The 25,405-nt window shown below is 25.4% G+C and overlaps 1 protein-coding gene across 3 annotated transcripts in view; it reads right to left on the reverse strand.

Annotated features, from left to right (window-relative positions):
* The window catches only part of LOC119678125 (maternal protein pumilio), a 400,630-nt gene that overhangs the window by 168,532 nt on the left and 206,693 nt on the right, over positions 1–25,405 (reverse strand). The window contains exon 2 of one of the 3 annotated variants that reach the window (XM_038089800.1): positions 8,345–8,356. The exons of the other annotated variants lie outside the window; for them this stretch is intronic. Within the exon in view, the coding sequence (XP_037945728.1) occupies positions 8,345–8,356 (12 nt within the window). The remainder of the gene's footprint in view (positions 1–8,344; positions 8,357–25,405) is intronic. 3 annotated transcript variants of the gene reach the window in all.

A 25,405-nucleotide genomic window follows, 5' to 3' on the forward strand; every position in this document is an offset into this window, starting at 1 on the left:
ATAATATAAGAAAAAAAAACACGGAAGAAAAACAAGAGAAAAATACAAAACATAAATTGAAAAAAAAAATTAATTAAAAAGAAAAAAAATAAAAAAGAAAAAAAAATTGAAGGAAAAGCAAGGAAAAGAAAAAATAGGAAAGAAAAAAGAAAAGTATAGGAAAGAAAAAAGAAAAGTATAGGAAAAACAAAAAGAAAGAAAAAAGAAAAGTAAAGAATAATAAATGGAAATAAAAAAAGAAGAAGAATAGGAAAGGAAACGGATAAGAAAAGTAAAAAGATAAAGGAAAGAAAAAAGAAAAAAGGAAAGAAAAAAGAAAAGAAAAAAGAAAAGAAAAAAGAAAAGAAAAAAGAAAAGAAAAGAAAAAGAAAAGAAAATGAAAAGAAAGAAAAAAAGAAAATGGAAAGAAAAAAGAAAAGCAAAAAGAAACTAAAAAAAGGAAAGTTAAAAAAGAAAAGGTAAAGTAAATAGAAGAGAGAAGGGAAAGCAAAAAAAAAAGAAAAAGGAAAGTAAAACGAAAATAAAAAGGGAAAAAGAAAAAGGTAAAGGAAAAGAAAAAGGTAAAGGAAAAGAAAAAAGAATAGAAAAAAGAAAAGAATAAAAAGAAAAGTAAAAAAAACACAAGAAAACGAAAATAAACGAAAAAAGAAATGAGAAAAAGAAAAGAAAAAAATTAAAAAACTAAAACGTAAGTGAAAACAAAAAAGAAAAGAAAAGAAACGAAAAGAAAAAAAGAAACGAAAAGTAAAAAAACAGGAAAAAAGAAACGAAAACAAAAATGAAAAGAAAACAGGAAAAAAGAAAAGAAAACAGGAAAAAAGAAACTGAGGAAAAAAAATAAGAAAAATGAAAAAAGGAAAGGAAAAAGGAAAATGGTAAAAGAAAATGAGATGAAATGAAGAAGAAAAGCAGAAAACCCAGACAAGAAAAAACAGTTTCACTTATGCAATCTGTACTTAATTTTGCTTAAATATATAGGTACATCGCCAACGTATCAGCTTATAGCACTCAAAATAAGGGAAAGCTTAGAAAAATCAATAAAATAAGAAGAAAAAAAATTACCTGTTAATTGCAAATCCACCAGAGATTTGTTAAGAAGAAAAAAATAAAAAAAAAATTTTATGACAATCTATTAGGAAACTATACAATGAATTAATTAATATATGTATTCTTATATTAAAAATTTATAGGTCAAGTTGTAAACTGTCATGAGAAATGATACAGTAGAACAAATATAGATTGCGGTTCTGTTAAAAATTTCCATCACGACCTGTTGGAAAAATTTAATCAACTATGATGCAAACTAAATTACGTTTAACCTATTTTGTTGCTCAAAAAAAGAATAGAAAAAAAAAAAATTTAAAAAAAAATATTTTCAAATTCTTAAACTCTGCTGACTTGTGGTTAAAAGTACTACAACAATTTTATTAACTAATTTTTTTTGTTTATTTTGTTGTGTTATATTGATGTTTTTTTTTTGCTAAATTAAGGTCAAGAAGAAAAATGCAAGCCGGCATGTTTGCATTTTTAACAAAATACTGCAAATACAAAATAAACAGAAAATGCAACAGTTTTTTGTAAAAAAATAAAACGATAAAGAGTAAAAAAATATAAATTATAAAGAATAAAACATAAAAAACGACAACACAACACTTTCATATTAACATTTCCTCCTAACAACAACTGCAGCTTAAATGCAACACTGCACTCTTGTTATTCTCGGACGGAGTGGAGTTATACCAACCAAGCAGAATTTTTTTTTTTGTTTTTGTCTTTAAGTAAGCAAAAGAGTACAAATGGTTTAATGTACCTTAAAATACGTGAAAAGCAAAACAGAAATTAAAAAAAAGACGTGTAGCAAAGAAAGGTAAAGACGACCATAGTTAAATTTCACCAAGAGCCGCAATCTACCGTTATGTTGACCGCTTATACAACGGTTTCCATTTTTTCTATATATGATAACATGACAATGTTCTACATAAACGAACGGTATATAAAGAAACCAGTCTTCTAAGTAAAACGTTCACGTCTCTTCTGCTTTCTTGTTTACACGATCAAGAAATGCTAAGAAGCTTTTATTTGCAATTGCAGTTTTGTTATTCTTCTCGTGTATTGCGTAGTGTTTGCATTAATTTTTCGTTATTGGAATTCTTAAGGTTCTTCTGGTAACACATATACTTAAAAAAAATTATTGTGAAGATTTCGCATATCAAGAAATTAATTAAGACAAAATGTTATTAGAATGAATGCTAATTTATTACAAAATTTTTTATTCTTCTTTTATCATAATTTAGAATGATAGTTAGCATTATCAGCAATCTATAAAACCATATAAAAACAATGTCTTCTTATGAGATGCTTTTACTGTTTCTTTTATAGTTAATTTTTAAATAAAGTATATATAGTTAATTTGAAAATAATTTTAAATAAAAGACTTCAAATTATTTGACTTTTTTGTCAGGGAGTATTATCGATATGTAAATGCTTTACAGAAAATAAAAACTGATCCCAAAACTACTTTAATTTAGTAAAGTACATTTATTTTAAAATTCACTACTAAGAAATAGAAATACCTTATAAGTACCTGACATCAACATCATTTACTCATGTTAATAATGCATCCCACAATTTACACTTCATATGAATTGCCCTATTAAATTTCAAATATCAAATACGAAGTAAATCACATCACTATGTTCCAATGCCTAAATCACGTTAAGCAGAAAACATTGTATTTAGCACTTTTAGCGAAAATCAAAGTGCTACCCAACAGCACCAAAAACGAGCCAAAGTTCTTTTGTGCTTAAAAATTTCTGGATAAACCTCTGTGCAAAGATTTTCCATAATGAAACATATTGAGACACTTATACTCAAAATTCCTGAATTAATTAAATTCATCGTATTGGTGACTACGAAAAATTGTGTAATAAATAAAAGTTAGTTGGATAATTAAAAATAAAGACATTTTTATCACAATTTTTACACACTTGTTAATACTCATCAGAATCATAAATCATTAGAAGTTGAAGTAAGGAAATTTTTGAACCACAAAAATAAAATTTAAAAATAACTTTGCTTCATAACGATTTAGTAGTTTACTTATTAATTCTCAATTCCGAATATATAGAGGATAGAGGATACCACTAATTTCTAGGGTACCATTAATTTATACTCTAAAGCAATTAGAGGTATTCAGTGATAGTCGGTAGTTAGTCGCGTTAAAGTGATGATATTTTATGTATATACATACGAGTATGTTTGTTTTTGTGAAACTACAAAGTTTCCAAATGACCCAGTTAAGGAATTATTACGGCATTAGGTCTGATAATTTTTTTGGTATCCGAAAAGCTTATGATTGTAAAATACGATAATAGTATGTCTCACACGAAACATCGATACTGTTTAATAAATTAGATAAGGTGAAGAAATTAATGTTATACATAAGCAACAAGATCATTATGTTAACTTCTAATAGATCACATTCTTTTGAACTTTTGAAGATATTGAAATTTTCGACAGTTTACACGATATTATAGTACTTAATAGGATTTATATATTATACATATAACAGTATTTTGTGTTCTCTTTCTTGGTATAAGGTATTTTAACTTAATTTATTTGAACTATTATTCTGGAAGAATATTCTTGGAACAATTTTATTTTTGTCGATTTTTCTTTTGGCAACTTTTTTTTTGTTTTTCATGCTACTTATATCTTTTCTGCATCCCACTCTCTTAGCTGTTCCCATTTCGAAGACCGTTCATTCATTTGCCAGCATTGCACACTTGCATAAATTGCATTTTTGTGCCTCTGTTCCTGTCGTTTGCCGGTTGTTGCTGCTGCCATTGCTGTTGCCATTGCTGTTGCCATTGCTCTTGATGCAGTTGGTTTTGCTTTGGTTTGGTACGCTTTGGTTAAGTTTGGTTAGCACTTTGGAGTGTGCAGCTTGGTAGAAAATTATACTTGTCTGGTAAATTAAAACCAGAAACTGAAAATTAATTTACATTTTTGTTGTATCGTCGTTGATACACATATATTTTTATCTACACAGATATATCTTATATACATGTATATATATAAATTTTTATACGTGCAGGGCATGTCGTACATATATAAATTTTATCTCTGTATTACTGTTACCAAAAATCAGTGCAGTCGTCGTTGTAGTTATTATCATCTTATTTTTGTTTCAAATACAAAATGAAAAAATAGATCTAAAGTAAAACTCTGTATAAAATCTAGGCTAAGTGCAAAAAAAAAACAAAAAGTATTTCCTACTTTTTGGCTCAGACTTTTTGGTGGAAAAATTTACTATATTATATTACTGTTGTTGTTATTACTGTTAATGTTGTTGTTGTTTTCTTCTATAAAAATACAATTATACGTTTTCGCTTCCTATTTGCCGTTTGTGGCTTAAAGTATTTGTGAACTGGTTTTTATAATTTAATTAAGTTGACAATTTTTTAGATAAGATTTTTTTTTTTTGTGTTATATTAAAGACCAACCAAAATTGCTGCATTAATTAACAGTACAAAGTCTGAAGCATTACCGCTCTTCTTTTGTGATTTTCTACTTTGTTGTAATTCAGTGCACAATTGATTTCTGATATATACGTATATTTATATATATTTGTATAACCCTGACTTAAATTTTAAATAAGTAATTATATTAAAACTAGTTCATTTCCGTAAAGTATAGTTTTCAATAAAATTTATAAGAACGCGGTTTAAAATACAGTCAAACCTCTCTATAACGAAGTCGTTGGTGACTCGTTATAGAGAGGTCTTCGTTATAGAGAGGTTGAACAAAATTTTTTTTGTTTAATTTTTTTTTTTTTTGCACTTGATTGAGAAAAATATACGTTTTTATTTTGAAAATATATTTAATTCATATTTATTCATATATATATATATATACAAAACATTAAAAACATTAATTGTATATTGGTAAGCCCATAATTTTAGTTTCTCATAAGTTACAACATATTAGTTGAGTGTTTAACTTGTATTTGAATAAATTCATTATAAAGAGGCTTTTTTGTATGTAAAAATTTGTTTGCGTACCTGAGAAAACTTCGTTATAGATAGGAATTCGCTAGAGAGGTTCGTTGTAGAGAGATTCGTTATAGAGAGGTTCGCTATAGAGAGGTTTGACTGTATATAACCAGCATATTATTCAGCTGTTGGATCTGTTGACATTTTTTTTTATTTATTTATATAAATGTTGAAAATAAACTATAAACAAGGCATTTGAACAGTATTTGATGCTAACAGTTTTATAACACAAATTTAATTAGATTAAATAAAAAAAATTAGTAAAGCAATTTAAAGCCGCTCGATATGCTCTCATAAAATAAATGGAATAATTAAACAAATAAACGAAAGTATTAAACCATTAAATCAAATTGTATCAAATTAGTTAATCAAGCATTTAGTTTAAGTAGAATTAAATCAACAGATAACTTTTATTTATTTTGTTCTGCAATGCCATTTTTTATATTTTGTTATAAGTTCTTTAGATATTCAGATGAAGTAGTTATGAAAAAGAATTTAATACACATTTATATAAATATTTGATATAAAAAACAAACTTCTTTACTTAATCATTTAGATTTGAATGAAAAATTAAACGATGTTTTACTCTAAAAATAAATGACGCAAAACTAGACAAATATTAAATACCAAATCTAAAGACAAATTGATTAAAAAACATTGGTGGTCATGTGTCAAATTTAAATAACATATAAGCACGTGGAATGTATTTAATGCGCTAATGTTTTAAATATTTAAAAATATAAACAAATTAAATCAAATTAAAAAAAGATTTATAAATATTTAAAAAAAAATATACCAATATAAAACTTATGCAAAACCGCATAGAAATTTTTATTTTTTTAACCTGTTACACAGGATTTAGGTTTTTAATATTAAAATCTATTAAAAGTTTAAGTTATTAATTTTCAGCAATACATAATTTTTGTTTTTGTAACACAATAGGGTTTTTTTTTAATTAAAAACAAAAATTTATTAGTTTACGTTAAACTTGAAAGTAGCTAAAAAAAAAAAGTAATAAATGCAATAAGATCGAAGCGGTTTTGTGGATATTAAATATTTATGGGACTTGTTCCAAATATTTAATTTTATTGCACTAATAAATTCTTAAGTGATACAATAAAGTATATAAAAACAAATATAAAAAATAATAATATTATAATAAAAATATAATAAATATTATTTTCTAATCATTTTAATTTATAGAATTTGATCTTAAACAATTGACACTATTTCAAAATTGCAGATTTCTTATGAAACTAGTTCTAAAAAGCAATCATAGTGCCACAAAAAAACAAAATCTTGAACTTTTTTTAATCAACTTCAAAAAATTTAACGAACTGCGGATAATTTAAAAAAAAAACAAGAAGAAAAAGGCTTAGAAAACAATAATAAACAATAAAAATATTAATAAAATAATAATATAAAATCATAATTAAATAAATATAAAATATTAATAAAATAAATATAAAATAATAATAAAAAAATATAAAATAATAATTAAAAAAAATGTAGTAATAACAAAATAAATATAAAATAATAATAAAAGAAATATAAAATAATAATGAAATAAAATAAAATAAAATAAAATAAAATAATATAAAAATAAAAATAAATATAAACATAATATAGTATAATTAGTAATATAATAATAAACTAATTATAAATTAATTAAATTAAATTAAATTAAATTAAATTAAATTAAATTAAATTAAATTAAATTAAATTAAATTAAATTAAATTAAATTAAATTAAATTAAATTAAATTAGATTATTTCCTAATACCACTGCTGAAAAGTGCTTGGCAATACTCGAAACAGCGTTGTATGGTCAACCAAATTTCAATAAAAATTAAAATAAATTTTTTTGTTTGTCCTTTATTTCTTTCTTTACTATTCGAAAAACCCTCTAATAATATTTATAAAAAAAAAAAATATTTAAAAAAATAATAAAAATAATATTAATATAATGATAATTAACAAAAATTAATATCTAAAAAGCAAAATAAGAATATTTAAAACAAGAAATAATAATAATATTTAAAACGAAAAATTATAACAATACTTAAAAACAAAAAATAATAATAATATTTAAAACAAAAAATAATAGCAATATTTAAAAAAATAATAATAATAATATTTAAAGCAAAATATAATAATAATATTTAAAACAAAAAATAATAATAATATTTAAAACAAAAAATAATAATAATATTTAAAACAAAAAATAATAATAATATTTAAAACAAAAAATAATAATAATATTTAAAACAAAAAATAATAATAATATTTAAAAAAACCTCTTTATAAAAAAAAATGTAATAATCTTTTAAAAAACATAATAATAATAATATTTTAAAAAATGGATTATTTTTAGAAGTATGTGGAAAACTTTGTAAATAAAAAAAAAAAATAATTAAAATGAATTGTAAATTTAATTGTAGACATTATATATATTTAAAAAAAGTTTAACCTTAATTAATATGGTTAGAATTAAGTTTTTGCTTAAATATATTAAAAATAACTACATAAAAATTTAAAAAATTAGTATTTCTTAAATGTGAACTACAAATGATTTAATTATTTAATTTTACTTGCTACCTAAGCATTTAAAATTACGAACTGTTAAGAAAGTTTTGGTAATAGTGTTATATACCTTAAGGTATGTATATATTGAATATGTAGCGTATTTGTTAATGTTTTGTATATACTAAACATACATATATCACCCACTCAAGAACAATTTACACCTAATTAAGTTTTAGAAATTGTTGCGCATTTTTTTAGATTTTGAAGTAAAACAAAAATCGTTCGGTTTAAAAATATTTGCCGCACATAAAAATTAAAAGAAAAAACATCTGAAACAATTGCGAAAAATATGGTTTATAAAATTAAAACATTTTTAAGAGGCGATGCTAAAAATTACATAAATTTTTCTGATTTTGTTTATATGAAATGTGGGCAGACTTTTAAATTAAATAGTTATTCTAACAAATATTTTTTTTCTTTAATTATATAGTCCTATATTTACGTTTTTCGGTAATATAAAAGCAGAATGAAAAGCAGCAGACGCCACAGGTAGTCAAGAATTGTATAAAACAATTTCTGTTAAGAATTTGTTTATAATTTTTATTTTTTGTTTGTTTAAAGATAATTAAGTTAAATAAATAAAAATTGAGCTTTTGGATAATTATGTGAAAAAATTACTATTTATATAATTTGTTTTGTTTGTTACGCAAAGAGAAAAAAAATACAAATCTGTTTTTTTTTTGTCAAGCACATCTACGTACGTACATTGTCACCTACCTGTAAAGAAAAAAAAAAATTAAAAAAATTAATTAACTGTACATAATAGTATGTAAATTATTTTGTTTTTATTTAAATAAATTGATATAATTATATTTCAATAAGCTAAATTTTAAAAATACATACATATAAAACAAAAAAAAATATTTTCTGAAATGAAATAAAAGAACAACCAACCCCACAAGTAAATAAGATAGTTGTGAGGTTGTTCTTTTTAAAAATTTTCACTTAAGCAAGGTAAAGGTGAGAAAGAACTACATTTATTATTTTATACTCCCCCGTGCGACTCGTGGAATAACATTAGCATGATTTTCTCAATATTATGTTCCTAGATTAGGTTCTATACATAAGCAAAAATATATAAATTATGCAAAAAAAAATGCCTCCACAAACAGAATACTATTGATATTTAACAATTAATAAAATGTAATTAATTAATTCAATTTTTCTACAGCTAGTTTATGATTTCGTTCTAGTATAAACACAACAATTGAATTTCTAAATAAAACTTTCAAGGAAATTAACAAAAATCCAGAAAAATGTGCGAACAGAAAAGTCAAGTACGGTTTTGGGTCAGTTGGTTAAGGAGATCTGACTATGAGCTTTAAATTCGGCAGAACCCGAGATCGATTCCTGGTACTTGCAGTCTCAAAAATTAATTACCAATAATTAAATATAAGAATAATTTCCAAGACCACTGATCATGGGTATTTGGCAATACTCGAAAAAGCTGTAAGATCAGTCAAAAATTCAATTAATTAAAATAATATAAAATAAATTTTTGTTCTTGTAGTTCACTACTGTTCCAAAAAACTATTTGCGAATAAGTTGAAGGTGGACAATAAGTAACTTCATTATCATATAATTCATTTATGAATATTGAAACTTTATTAAAGTTGTATCCGTAGAAATAGGAGGAGCAGCAAAATCACTTCTATGTATCGAAAAATATTAAATAAAATGTAACCTCTAAAATTAAAGTATTTTTTTTTTTTGCAAATGCATGCATGCAAGCATATAATTAAAAAATTATATGGAATATTACACTAAAGTATTGTACTAATACAGAGTAGTATTTATTGAAGTTTTTTTGTTTTTTTTGTTTTACTGTAAGTATTTTAATTAAATAAATTAACAATAAAAAATTCAATTTCATGCTAATTATACTCTAACATAATCGATTTTAATGAAAGTGAAGTATATGGTTTCCAAAACTCATTAATGTTATTGAAGTCGAATAACATGAAAAAAATTTATTGCAAGTGAGTCCCTTCAAATGCATAAAAACAAATTAATATTTATGATCTAAACATCAAAAGTTGAAAAATAATTTTAAAAAATAGACTTCCATTAAGGATTAATTATGAAGCTCCACGGATTTATATTGTTAATAAAAATATACGTACACATACAACATATAAGCAGCACTAAAAATAATGTTTAATTCTAACAAAAAAACTGAAACAAAAGCAAAAACAAAAATATATTAAAAATTAAAAAAGGGGAAAAAACGGGATAAACGGAAAAAAAAGTAGAATAAGGTTATAGAAATAAGAATTGGTTGGAACCATTGTAAATATCTGAGCTATGCAATGAAATCCAAAAACTGAAACAAAATATCTGTTGAGAGTGTGGCATTACTGAAACAGTCAGTAGTAGACGCATAAATAATCTGTTTAATATGAAACAATGATGATGTTTTCTATAGCTGTTTGCTGATGATGATGACCCAGGGGTGTAATGGATGTGATGTGAGCTTATAGCATGAAAAAAGCCACTTTGTTATATGAAAGTAGAGCTCCAAAAAATGCAAGACCAACGGAACCAAAAAAAATAAACGAATAAATAAATAAATACAAAAATAAAAAAAAATATCATTAAAATCACATACATTCACTCATATGAATATATGATTGTATCTGTGAAAAGCGCAGAAAGTTATAATAAGGGATAAAAAATGAAAGGATCAGATCATACATACACGCACACTATACTCTCGTGTATAAATTGAATTAAATTTCCGTTTGACCATTTAAGTTGATACTTCTGCTACCCAGTCAACCAACACTCAAAAAATAACGCAGCTAAAAAGTATGTAGTATATGTATAGGTACTTCAAAGATACATACATTTCAGCATAAAGTAGCTATAAAAATTTATGATACGCATATGAACGGACGTGGTTGGCTCAACTTGACCCCTTTTGTATGAACAAGCAACCACTACAAATGATGTTGGATGTTGAGCCAAAGCGCTTAATGAAATGTTATCCATGGTTTAAAGTTAAAATGTAGGGGTTGAAGTAGCAGTTGAAATGCCAAATGAAAAAACAACAAACGAAAAAAACAATATAAAAGATAAATTATTTATAAAAATTTAACATACTTTTCTCAACCCACTACACTTGAAATTAAATTGAATAAGTTTCACACATAAAGAGAATCTCTGATTTTTGGAAATTTCAACGAAGTCGACACCGAATTACGTACATTTACTTTTTATGAGTTTTAACTTCTCCCAGTTTTAATTTTTTTTTTTGTTTTGTTACTTTGCTGTTACTTAAAATGGTTTACGCAATTATAAATCTTAAATCCTTTAACATATTTTTAAGCACGCAACATACCATCGACAACTTTGCATGATAAAGCAAAGTGGCTATTATGTATCATCACAATTATTATAAGCATCACATCAGTATCACACGCAATAGAATAGCAAAAGCCGGAAAATGTTAAACCCATTTTTCTAAAAACAAAATGACACAAAGTTTGTACTCCCCTATTCTCTTCGCTTTACTTTCACATATTTCGTTACACAATTTTTATAAGTATTTTAAGTACTTTTCGGTATGATTTTAATGGGAACTAATTTTTCATTCCTATGTTTGCTATAATATTTAATATAAAATTGTAATGTGTTGTGATATGTCTAGATAATTTCAATACGATTGCTTCAAATGTTCAAACTGTGACCGTTCTATTTAACACACTGTGGGAAAAAGAATCTGGTGCTTTTAATGATTTAAAGATTGATTTTCTTTAAATGATTATATATATCCCTTAACATCGTTCTTGGTAATTAATTCACATTAAAATATATTAAAAAATATCTTTGTTTTATAATGTTTTTATAACCCAAGACATTATGTTTATAATATCTAACATTTATGTGGTTTCTTAACCTATATTTAATGTCCTTGTTTGATTTCTTATTCTTCATGTTTCATTTACAATTTCTTGTATTTTTTTTAATTTATTGGTTGTGATGCATCTTTTACCTTTTTTTTATCGAATTCCTTTTTAATTCTTCTTCGATTCTGTTTTAAATTTAGTCATCAGTTTTGTCTCTGATTATGCCTTGACTATCTCTTTGACCGTTTTTAGTATTGTGTTTTATTACACCCCATTTTTAATTTAAACTTTAGTTTCAATATTGGATCCCTATCTCATTTCATATTTGATTGCTTTATTCGTTTCTTCAGTATTAACACTTTTAACTTTTTCTTGGGTCATTTAATTATGTTGCTGCTTCATTTTTGTTTCTGGTTTAATTTTTGTTTATGCTCCTTTTGTGGTTTTTCTGTGATTCCTATTATGATTTCTTCTATGTTTACGCTTTTGTTCTTATTACCGTATTTCATATATGTCCTACCATACCTTCCTTCTTCCTGCATTGATTTTTCAAATAGTTTTTTCGTTTTTTTTCTTTCTTTGGTACTTTCCTTAGTACCCTTTATAGTACTATCTTTGGTACCTTCTGTGGTATCTTCTTTGATACATTTTTTTGTATCTTTGGTGGTGTCTTATTTGGGACCTTCTTTAGTACTTTCTTGGTACCATCTTTGGTACCATCTTCAGTACCTTCTGTGATACCTTCCTCTTGAGTGTTTCAATAGTTCCATTTTTGTATCCTTCTTTCTTACATTTTTTATTTTTTTCTTTTACCTTAATACCATCTTTCGTTCCTTCAGTCCCCTCTTTGGTTCTTTCAATTATTCAATGTTTGTCTCCTCTTTGCTACCTTCTTGCTACCTTCTTTGCTTACTTATTGCTATCTTCTGTGGTACCTTGTTTGGTATCTTCTTTGGTTCTTTCATTGGTTTCTTCTTTGAAACCATTATTGGTTCCTTCTTTCTTACATACTTTGGTTTCTACTTTTTTTCCTTGATATCATCGTTCGTACCTTTGTTTCTCGCTTTGGTTGGTTACTTATTGGATTTTCCTCTGTTTTCCTCTTTCCCTCTTCAAAACAAATACCGGAAGAAATAATACATAGTTGGTATGAAAAGGATTGCAAATAGTTGAAGAAAAATAGAAATAACCAATTACAATAAGTATATCTCTCTCTTGTTTAGCTTTGCAAACATGTTATTAACTTGTTAAATGGTAAACCATAATATTATATTCGTTTCTTTTATTATTGAAGTACAGACAGAGTTAATATACGAACAGTGCTACAAAATCAAAAATCTGCATTAGATTTAACATTAGCCACAGGTCACCAATTTTTCTATTATTTTTTTATACCAATTTTTTACACATTTTTTTTAACCTTTTGATGACATTTGTACAACTTCAGCATAAGCCAGCATGTACACCGCACAAAACTGTCAACGGCTTTTGTTTGTTGATATGATTTATTAATCCGTATTCTGTAATTTTATATCCTTTTTGGAGCTTTTATATAAGTGTACACTGTTTTTTTTATTACTAACCACTAACCACAGAAAGGACATAACAACATTGCGCATAAGAGCAGAAAAAAAGAATAGTACGAAATTTAAATACTATCAAAAAATTACTTCCGTTCGCATTACTACAACAGCGATTCCAACAACAACACCAGTTAACAATACATTCAGAGCCAAAAATGTTGCTAGCAGATAATTTTTTCCCAATACAATGTCTACAGCAAGACAAAAACATTAAAAAGGGCTCAAATATGAAATAAAAGGATATTTCATTGAGGCGCATTGCAGCAAAACTGCAATTGCAAGCAAATTTTTCGCCTTTTTAAAATATGTGCGAAAAATATGCGAAAGAAAAAATATGGATTTTCACTTTTTCCTACTGAATGAATTTATGGCACACAAAACTCAATTAAGAGAAAGAAAAAGCGATTTAATCTTGAACTTGTGGTCTATGATATGAATGCACATAGTAAACTCCATCAATGGCATATAATAATGCATTGTGTGCGTTAGTCAAAACCATTCGCTATTTAACATAGCATTAGGTTCAGAAATATAGGTTATGCGAAAATAGTTGACTTCATAATAATATATAAGTATATACTATAATTATTTATATTTCACAGCAAAGAAAACAATGCAAGTTCATGTATGCGGAAAAAATGCAGTTATATAGCACAAAATAACATTGATTAAATTCATTAATCGTAGTGAAACTTGTAGATTTTTTTTATTTTATAAATTAACTCAAATTCATGCTAAGAAATTATAATTGATGGTATCCCCAGATTCTGATGGATTTTAGAATTCATTAAGATTTATTTAGATTGTGGGAAAGCAATTCTATGTCATTTGGTAATATTTTTTGTTAAGGATTTTATATGTACTTAAGTATATATTACACATTCAAATGTCCTGATTTTAAGTATTAATATCGTATATTGCATCATACATTCCAAAACTTTAAATTGCTTAACAGTAAATCTTATTTTGAACGAAAAATTTGCATTTCTTCTTAGTTCAGTGTAAATCGCTATAACTCACTTATACAATATTAGAAAATATTATTATTTATCATTAAACTTTTACGAATTTCATTTATTTAATACTTATTGTCTTTGCGGTCGTCTTTTTAAATAAGTCAACGAATTCTACTTCAAAATACTAATTTGTATTCATAATATTACACAAATTTATACAAATTACTTTACATTTAAAGTTCCTTAACCTTCTGTCCCACTCCTTAAGGCAATTTGCACATTTAAGCGATAATGAAGTTTTGTCTACTTTTCATGCTTATGAATTGATATCGAAAATTACAAACGACTTGAGCGTTCGAGTGAGGCGAGGTGAGCGGTTGCTTGTAAGCGTGAATTTGGCACTTTGCATGCTAAAAAAAATTAAGGGTATTCACAAATTATTCTTCATTTCATGGTAGCACAAAATCAAAGAAAAGATGATGGAATTATCAAAGAAATGAAGTGAAAGAATTAAGAATTTCTTTGTTGAATTAAGTGGTGTGATAACGAATCTGAACTTAACATAAAAAAATCGATTTCTTAAAGATTACTGTAAATGATTACATTTTCATTTTACAAAAAGAAATAGAAATAGAATAGAAAAGAGTAAAATAAAATATTTTTGAAGGGTGGAAAAAATACAAAAATTTAAAACAAAATTATTAGAGAGGTTTCAAATAGTATTAAACAACAATAACAAAAATAAAATAATTATAAAATAAATATAAAATAATATAAAATAAACATAAAATAAATATAAATATAAAATAAATATAAAATTAATACAAAATAACTGTATCAAATAAATAAAAAATAAATATAAAATAAATATAAATTAAATATAAAATAAATATAAAATTAATACAAAATAACTGTATTAAATAAATATAAAATAAATATAAATCAAATATAAAATAGATATAAATTAAATATAAAATAAATATAAATTAATAATAAAATAAATATAAATTAAATATAAAATAAATATAAATTAAATATAAAATAAATATAAAATAAATACAAAATAACTATATAAATTAAATATAAAACAAATATAAGAATACAAGCAAAACTTGATTCAGTTTCCTATTCTAGAGAATTTATATATTCACTAAAATATTCATAAATTATTTTTATACTACTCCACTTTTTACAATATTTAATATTATTTTATAAATTACTATTACTTAATATTTCTTTTGTATATTCGCGTTTTAAATAAATTCAGTTTTAAAATAAATTGTCTTATTTATATTTAAAAATATATTACTTTTTAATTTACAGTATTATTCATATCATAAAAATCCATTAAATATGAATAACTATAAAATTTAAGCATGTTAAGCGAAATTTTTTTTTTAAAAACATCGTTCTTATTTTTCCGGTCTTATGAAATATCTATCCACAAAACATTACCCGCAACACCAACGTAGTTGCAAATAATATGACCACAAAATTGTTGTACGATAACATCAATGAGTAAATAAAATAAATATTTAAAAAAAATTTATATATAAAGGGTAACTTCCGTACTTGTCAAGTACTTTGGGCAATATTTTTGCTGGTTGCAAACAATATGTTTACTGGTTACAGTATTCCAAATTTGTAGAGGGTTTTGCCTAGGACTACTTTGACTACAGACATAACAAACTACACACCACACCCTTAATAAAAAATTTCAAAGAACGAAAAAAGCCATGGAAGAAACCCCTGCTTTAGCATGTCCCTTAAGACGTACATCATATGCTCGAATGCAAAAAAAAAAACAAAAAAAAGTAGTATCTAGTACATATATGGGTAGTAAAATTCCTTAAATATATTTTTCATAAGAAATATATTATCTTGACGAAAATGTGTTTGCCCATATGTCTGTCTATTTGATTTAACGTACGCTTTTATTCGTATCTGAGCGTTTCAACAAGATTGCATATTGTTGGTGCTGTTGCTGCTGTTGCTGTAACTGCACAATACTATCGGAAGGAAAGGGTTGCTTGCTTAGCTGCATGCATATCAGTTTTGCTCATATCTCACCAATCCTTGTGCAGATAATCCAACTTGACTGATATGAATTTCAAGCAGTAAGCAGCATTTTATGTTGGCATGCAGCATATAATTGTGTTTCCGTATCTATAGCAGTGCCAATGTCGGTGTCGATGTCGATGTCGGTATCGGTGTTGGTGTGTTTTTGGATTGCATGCCTGGCATAGAGATACGATCCAAGTATGCTTGGTTGATAGTTTTGGCCTCTTAGCGTTGGCACGTGTTATTGAAAATGTGTTGATATGCTCTTCTGTTGAAGGGAAATATTTAATTTCAGGCATAACTAATGTGTATTATGTTGAAAAAATATATCTGAAGTGGCTGTAAAATTGCTGTGACAGGGTAAGAGGATTATATATTTTTTTGCAAACCATTCATTCAATTGATAATTTTTGTTTGCCTTCATTTTAATTAAGTAGTTTTAACACAAAGGTTAAGGGTTAAAGGTATGTATTTGATTTGAATTATTTAAAATTTGTTTGAAAGTTTATAATTCAAAACATTTATTATTATCAGTGAAGTTAAGAGATTCTAATGAAATGCAAATATAGCATTAAATTCATAAGATTTTAACTTTTTAATTAAGTAGATGCGTAGTATGCATTATATACAATAAATATGAGAAACTCATAATAAAATTTGGAGTAACTTTTTCAATCGGCACACATCTTTAATGTAATTTTTAATTTCGATTAGTAAATCTGGCGCAACTGTTTCAATCAAGATTCACTTTTAGTGCAATTTTCATTCCCATTTAGTAAGTTTCGAGTGAAATGTATACATGACATAACACTTGAGATATTTTTCTAGAATAGCAAGATTATCCTGAAATTAACAGATTTGTTAGAAGACTTGACAAATAAAATGTGATTTAATTCGATATATATATTTATGAAATATATAAAAACCTACTAACACTACTACAAAAATGTTAGAAGACACTAAAACCATTCGATTGGGTAACAAAATTTAACAGATCGAGACCAAATCTAGGTTGAATCTAGATTGGATCTAGATTTACCGATCGAAAACGCTATTATATTGCTACATATAGTGTAAGAGGTTGAAAAGGAGGTTATCGATCTCATTACTGTATACCTTAAATTAGAAGTTCTTACTTTTTCTATAAAAAAAAAAAACGTAGATTTATATTTTATTTTATCTTATTTATGACACAAAGGATTTCAGTACACTAATGCAGATGAAAAGAACAATGAATGCTCTAGAGTAACTTTGATTTTTATTATATGTAAGGGAAAATTTGAATATCAGAGATGTTCGAATTTCTTTATTATTGCCAGTTCTTTATCGTCAATCCATAAAATATTGCACTTTTCTGCGGCAAAATTCTATTCTTTCTAATATTGCACACTTGCCAGCCAGCTTTTGTAATTTATAAATTCTTTTATTTTAGCTATTGTTTAATTTATCAAATATGTCAAGATTAACTTGAAAACCATCAATTTAACAATTTTTATTTATTGTTTTTATTTTATATAAAACAACCATCAACATCAACTTCAGTTATTTTGTTTGCACTAAAGAAAGTGTAAATTTTTTGACATTTTATCGTTAGCTAAATTGTTGCTTTTCTTTTTCTTTTTGTTGTTGTTGCTGCTGCTACTGCTGATATTCTTGTTGCTGTTCTAACTGCTCATGTTTCTTGGTGCATATGCATCAGCAGCAGCAGCACCAGCAACAACAGCAGGCAACATGTTTATTATGTTGTTTTCCTCTATTATTTAAAGGTTCATGAAGCATTTAAATCCCTTGACAGTAATAAAATTGCATTTTATAGTAGTAGCAGTAATATTTTGTTGTTAACTGCTGTTGTTGTAGTTCCAAATTTCAGTACATAGCATTTATGTTCTCTGTACGAAGAAAGCAAAACACACTACATATACTCACATGTAATATTTTACTTGTTTCATATACTATAGTTAAACGTAAAGGTCGGTCATCTATTTGCTTTTAAAGTGCGTCAGAGAAATAGAAAGCACCTATGTATTTCGTTAAAATGTCAGAAATTCTCAGTTGGTTCAATAAATGAAAATAAATCGTATAGTAGGACGAATCTTTTTTAAATATATATCGATATCCTACATCACAAAAAGAAATAATTAAAATCGTAAATTTATGTAAATATAGGATTTAGCCTATAGAAAAAAGCCTGATTCAAACACTAATTTCTAATGCATATAATATATTAGACGATTTTGGTACCTAATACATCCATGCATTGAAGTAGTTTCGAAAATTAAATTGCTTAAAAGTTATTTTTTTATCTCAAAATTTTGAAAATAAAAAAAAGGTTTTTCTTTAGTTATTGTCAATAAATACCTTGTTATATTTTGAATATTTTTGTAAGGAATACTCTTCTATCATACAGCATTTTTTTTCAATAGTGTTATAACTACAGTAAGCTACCTACAGTTTTTGTTTTATGCACAAAAAAGAATAAATTTTAAAGTTAAACGGATTCAAATAGCAAAGAAAATACCAGAACAAAATTTATTTAATTTATTAAAATTTGGCTGACCATACAACACTGTTTCGAGTATAACCAAGTACGCATACATTCGTTCATTAGTACTCATAAGCACTAGACACTTTCCATATTTTTTATTGGAAAAAATAGCGGTTACCTTATTTTAGATAATCATTTTAAAAAAATGATTATAAATAAATAATCAACTATTTATTTATATCTATATATATATATACCTATATTATATTTTACCTATATTATATTACACTTATATTATACCAATATTATATTTTACCTATATTATATTATACCTATATGTCTATAAAGATTTAAACCTATATATATATTTATATATATATTTATATATATATATATATATATATATATATATATATATATATATATAAATATAAAACTATTATATATTGTTTACTGACTAGTTAAGAATATTTGCTTCTACAAACACTTTTTGATGAATTTAATTTTAATTTATAATGATAAAGCTTTTATTATAATTGATATAGAAAAATAAACGCAATGAATTGTAATAGAAAATGGACTAGCAAATTAATTTGATTACAATCAGAAGCAAATTGCATAAGCTATTATTTCATATTATTTAATATACAAGAACATTTCTCCATTCATATTTAATAAAGTTCCATTATTATAAAGTAAGTTCATTATTATTCAAATACTACTAAGTTAGATTTGTAATCGCACGTATTAAAAATTTTTTTTATATATGAACCTTATTGAATTTAAGCGGAATATGAGAAAGAGAGTTAATATACAAAATTTTTATAATTTCATTCAGTGTTACAATATTTGTTAACAATTTCTACTCTTCAATACTACTTTTTTACTTTTAAAAAATTATTAGTGTTTAAAAAAAAAAATATGGATTTTTATATAGAAAATACGATTATTTTGATCAAATAGTGTTATTTTCACATCACATACGTTAGTATAATAAACTGACTTCGTTTTAATAATAAATGAAGCAACTTTCATATGGCAAGTTTTCTAAGTTGACACAATTTAATGAGGAACAATTGAATTTGTCTCGTCATAGACAAAACTTGATTTTAATTTTAAAATCAGTAGACAATAAAAATTTGTGTCACCGACTCTATACAGGCAGTTTAACAAAATCCATAAATTGTTTAAGTGAAATTATTTTTAAATAAAGCTACGAGTACAAGGCTACTTCATAAAATATAATTGGTTTAAACTGTATCTGTAAAGCAGAAAAAAATCAAACTTTCTCTTAGTACAAATAAAGTACGAAATAATAACAAATTAACAACACAAAGAAATTTTTTTTATATATTTAATTTATAGTTAAGCTTTAATTTTCTTAAAGCTATTTCGTCTAAATTCCGTAGGAAAATTAGCAACAACGAGAAAATATAGAGAAAAATTATTCCACTAAAGCACAGTCAGTCAACAGCAACATTAACGTCAGCAACATCAACATCAACAACAGTAATCATTATATGCAACCTACTTTTTAGTCCATAGCTGAGTGCATCGGTAGAACAGAAAACCATCAAATGCAATTTTTCTAGTTCCATAACAGCGGCACAGTACAGTACGTAATACACTGCTCTTCTAAACTGTACTGTACATTTTCTTTCAACTTTTTGTTCAGTTGGATGGCCTGGGAGAACACAGGCACAATATTGAAAATCTAACAATAGCAAAACCATGAAGAATTTAAAATTTAAACTAATTTTTGTATCATTTAATTTAATTTTATTTATATTTTAACAAATATAGATAAAAAAAATTATTGTTTTTTGTTAAATTTTGTTTTTTTTTTTTGCATTTTATTTAACGAAATATTTGATTTGTCATTACTTATTTTTTGTCTTCATATACTTTATATCAAATGTTTATGAAATCATGTCATCGAAATACACAAAAAAATATGACATTACTCATTGATGGTTTTGTATTTGACAAAAAAAAAGAAAAAAAGAAAAAAAGAAAAAAAGAAAAAATAATAATCAAATAAAAAAACTTTAGTTTGCTGGAAAAAATCTTCACGCAGTCTGTTCTGGTTTTTATTTATAATCTTTTTTTTTTATAGCAGAAAGACCAATTTTTAAGATTTAAACCAGTTCAAATATTGCTTGCCTTCTGAGGCTTTATTTTGCGCTTTAAAATTAAAATTTAAGTAAGAATTTCTTACAATAAAAAATTAAGAAAATTATTTATACACTCGTAGAAAAAAGAGGGGGTAGAGAAAAGAAAAAAGATAGTCAGCAATTGACTTGACTTACTGACTTTTAGCTGTCGGCATAAAATAATATTTATTTACTTGACCATGCTTTTATTTCTTTTCTTTTTAATTTTTTTTTAAATTTCTTTCTTTTCTTTAATTATTATTTTTAATATTTCATTTCCTATGCGCAGCATTTATTCTTTTACTATTTTTAATACTATAAAGTTATTCACTACCAAAAATACACAGCAAAATATTTTTTAACATTTTGTATTCTTTAAAGCTCTTTGAAGTTCTAAATTTTTTCGTTATTATGACCACACAATAAACATTATATGGTATACCTTTTGGCTGACTGCCTGCCTTTGTATCTAGCTACATATGCGCATAAGTAATATGCTTTTAGATATTTGGTAAGCAACTTGAATTTCAAACCAACATTTTTTAGGTCATTGACATGTTCAGAAAAAAAGCAGTCAACGGAGAAAGAAGTACATTACAAAAACAAAAAAAAAAAAAACAAAGAAAACTGTGGAATATTTATTTATTATTATTATTCTTGTTAGAAGAAAAAATTATTTCCATCCTCCTAAAAAAATAAAAAAAAATAATTATGTTAATCCGTAGGTGTTGTAATTTTAAAGACAATCTTCTTGAAGTGTCACTTGAGACACTCAACGAAGTAACTGTAAAACTTTTATTAAAGACATAACTATATTTAAAAATTATAATATTTTATATTTGTTAAACATAAATATATGTTTAACTGATTAACAGATTTAGCTATAAGCTATATATCAAAGATACAAACGAAATAAAATGCTAACATCTATTGTTATTTAATGAATTTCAAATAAAATAATGAGCTTATGTCATATATTTACATAAAAATAGTTAAGCGTTTTTTTTTTTGGTTTAAAATTTTATCTGGTACTTTAGAATTTTGTTATTTATGAGACTTGTAGAACAGTTTTAATATAATGATTTAAAATTCTTTTCTAAGCTTTCAAAAACCTTCTAAATTCGTTTACAAACATTAATTTAAATTTTTAATTTTTTAAAGGTAAAACGACTAAATTAGAGATATAAAAGAATTAAGTATTACTCTGCTTAGTCAATGAACTATATTTAATATATAGAAAAATATACGTAACATTTGAATACTATTTAAATTTCATTATATTTTTTCATCCTTCTTCATTAAAAAACCGCAAAAAAGGAATTAACTGTAGAAATTAAATACCTAAATAAGTATTCGAAAAATATATGAAGGATTGGATGAAGCACTATGTTAAACATGTTAAACTCTACTTTATAGATATAGATTCCTTTAACCCATAAAAGGAGCATAGGACCGCAAGCTTGGCACGTGCAGTTCAACAAACTATATAAACTAATTAAATAAAAATTTGAATATTTTTTAAGATCATGATGTGTACTTGGCAATACTCGAAGAAACAGCATTGTATGGTCAACCAAATTTCAATAAATTAATCAAATTTTTATTATTGTTTCTTCAGTAGTGTTCGAACTACTGTTCGCAGAAAAAAAAACTTACGCATGTGCTACTAATTTTAATGAGTTTACAGTCATCAATGTATGCCTGTTAATCATGTTATTTATGCGAATTATAGAGTAAAAAATACTCTGGGTTCCATACCGTATTGTAGTTGAAAATAATGATAATTAATTAAATATTAATTAATGGTTTTTAAAATATAAATAAGATTTCTATTTATTAGAAAACAGATTTTTTTTAGACACCTATTTTGAATAAGTGTTTTACTATCGATGGTGCGTTTCTTTGATGTTGATGGTTTTCATGTAAAAATTTGAAACTTTAAAGTCTAATATCTCGTTAACTAATTTATTTACCAATAAAGCTTACTTCTAGAAAAGTATAGATATCCAATTGGTGAACATGTCCGCGTTGATTGTTATTTTTATTTAAAAGTATTTAACTTTAGAGACTATTAACTCGAAAATCAACTTATAACCGATATAGCTTATTTCTAGAGATATGCACATAATTATAATCTCTACAGATGTTTTGTAATTTCTAACTTTATAGTCCAATATCTTGTTAATTAACCTTTATTGAAGGTAAGAAAAAGTAGAAATAATGCCCATAATAGCTGACTTCACTTAAATTGATTGTCAAATAGACGTGCTCGGAAAATCAGAACGGTGTTAAAAATATACATATATTTAAGAACTTTAAACTCTCCTTTACGTTTTAATAAAATTTATACTTATACATTTGTTTAATCTAACAAACTATTTATAAGTTAAAGTCAAAATTTAATTTTTTAGCATTTTTTCATCTCACCAGATATTTGGCCTGCAGTAAAATAAAATACTACACTTTGATAGGGTAAAGCATACAAAAGAAATAGGGAAAAATATACTTACAAAAAAAATACAATTATTTTCACAAAGTTATAAAGTAAAAAATAAATTATGCAAAGAAAAACAAATAATAAATAAAAAAATTTATAAATGCATATAAAAATTCATATTTTCATTAAAGTTCAGCTAGCACAGACAAGATGTATAAATATGCAGTCAGTCTCACGCTTTCCACTAAGAGCGAACAACTACAACTTCACACAGAACGACTTCTAATAGAACACAAAAAACTACCCCACCGATTTTAGTATGTTTTATGTTTGTTGTAAACTTTTAACACATTTTCCACACATTTGAGCAGAAAATTATTGATTTTGTAAACGCCTATCAAGTGTTTATTTCCGCTCTACTCAATACGATGCTCGTCAATTTTGATTACGGCTGCGATGCTTCTTCCCCATTGCTACTGCGGATACACCCGCATTCGCATTCATTCAAGTCTGTCTGTCTTTTTGTCTATCTATCTATCTATCTGCCCGGCTGGCTGGCTGACTGGGTGACTGGCTGACGACTGTGTGACCGCTTGCATGCAAATACATATGTTTTTTATAACTCTATATTTTTTCTAACTTTATGCTTAACATATTTTTTCATATTTAATAAACATATCTTTTTTTTTGCATTTATTACAAACAATTTTTATTACAAGTACGTTGTCTAGTGCTACGAATGTGGGTGAGATCAGTTCAACAACCTCAAAGCTGCTGCTTTTCACTATTTCACTATAGAATATCAATTTAAATTGTTAAGTAACAAAAGTTTACATATGTTTGAGCTTCATAAAAACTTAAAAACCTCAAATATTTTAGCAAAAGAACAAAATTTCTCTAAAGACAGACATCAGTGACTGATGGACAATCTGACTGAATGACGGTTGCAATATTGTTCAAACAAATATTCAAAAACTAGCAATAACTGACAAATAAATGTAATACGAAGAAAATCAGCAAATCGAAAGTTTTGCTGGCAACGCTCAGTATGGCACCCTTTCCGGAAAATACTTTTCAAAAACTAAATGGCAAATAGAAAAATATGCAGTTGGTTTCCAGAACCCAACATGCATGAGATATGCGAATTTAGTAACAGTGCAAGCGGAAAATGGTTACAACCAACAATGACATTTAGTTTAAGTGACACTCAGATATTTTATGTATTGAATTAGTTTTCTTTTTTTTATTTTTATATCTGTATCTCTCTTTTTATTTCTTCTATTTAATTTTTAATTTCAGTAAAAGGTGTTACCTACACATCGTGAGTTAATTAATACTTTTTTTTTGCTGACGTCAGCAAAAGCTGACAATGCAATTTATTTTAATCTGTTTTATACACCACACATATTGCTTTAATAATTAGAACTTGTATCTCTTTACCATTGGGTCACGTTATTCAATTTCGATTTATATATAAAAGTGGTATCAGCAAAATTGCTAACTAAATATGGAAACTGCCAATTACAAATTGGAAGGAGCAGTAGAAATAGCAGCTTCAAACGCAGAGTAACGACGGTAACCAATGCCACAAAACTAATGTGACATTTTCCAATTTTCAGTTACAATTTTAGCGTACAAATTGTCTACAGTCGTTAATGTTAATACCGCCACGACTGCCACTGTTGCTGCAATTGCCGTTAAGTCGTCCTGCTGTTGCTGCTGCCAACAATTGCTGCTATTATTTTCTTTGCGCTTGCAACATATGCTGCAGTCGTTACAATCATTTCATTTCGCATTGTTCAGCATTTGTGTTAATGACTTTTTCTTTTCTTATTGTTTGCAATTCAACTAAGTTCTGCTGATATTAAGAAAATGCTTCCATTCATTCTTCTCGGTTTGCTCACCCAAAAAGAAAAGAATTTCTACAATTTATGGCACATATTTCGGAAAATAAACGTTCAACTTAAAGAATTACTTTACAATAATCGCCTGAAATGGCAGAAACGCAGCAGAATTTTATGACTAAAATATTAATTACTAAAAATGGGGAGCAAGGCGAAACTGGGCGGGATCTATTTATATTTCGTACAAATACCTATATGAATTAAATAAATAAATTTAGAAACGATAAGAAAATTATAGAAACAAGTAAATTACAAAGCCAATAAATAATTTAAGTAGAAGTTTTAAGAATTTTCTTTTAAAACTTTCAAGTCATTTAGAGTATAAAGGATTTTAGAGAT

Source organism: Teleopsis dalmanni, chromosome 2 (assembly GCF_002237135.1).
Source record: "Teleopsis dalmanni isolate 2A chromosome 2, ASM223713v2, whole genome shotgun sequence".
Taxonomy (NCBI): Eukaryota; Metazoa; Arthropoda; class Insecta; order Diptera; family Diopsidae; genus Teleopsis; species Teleopsis dalmanni.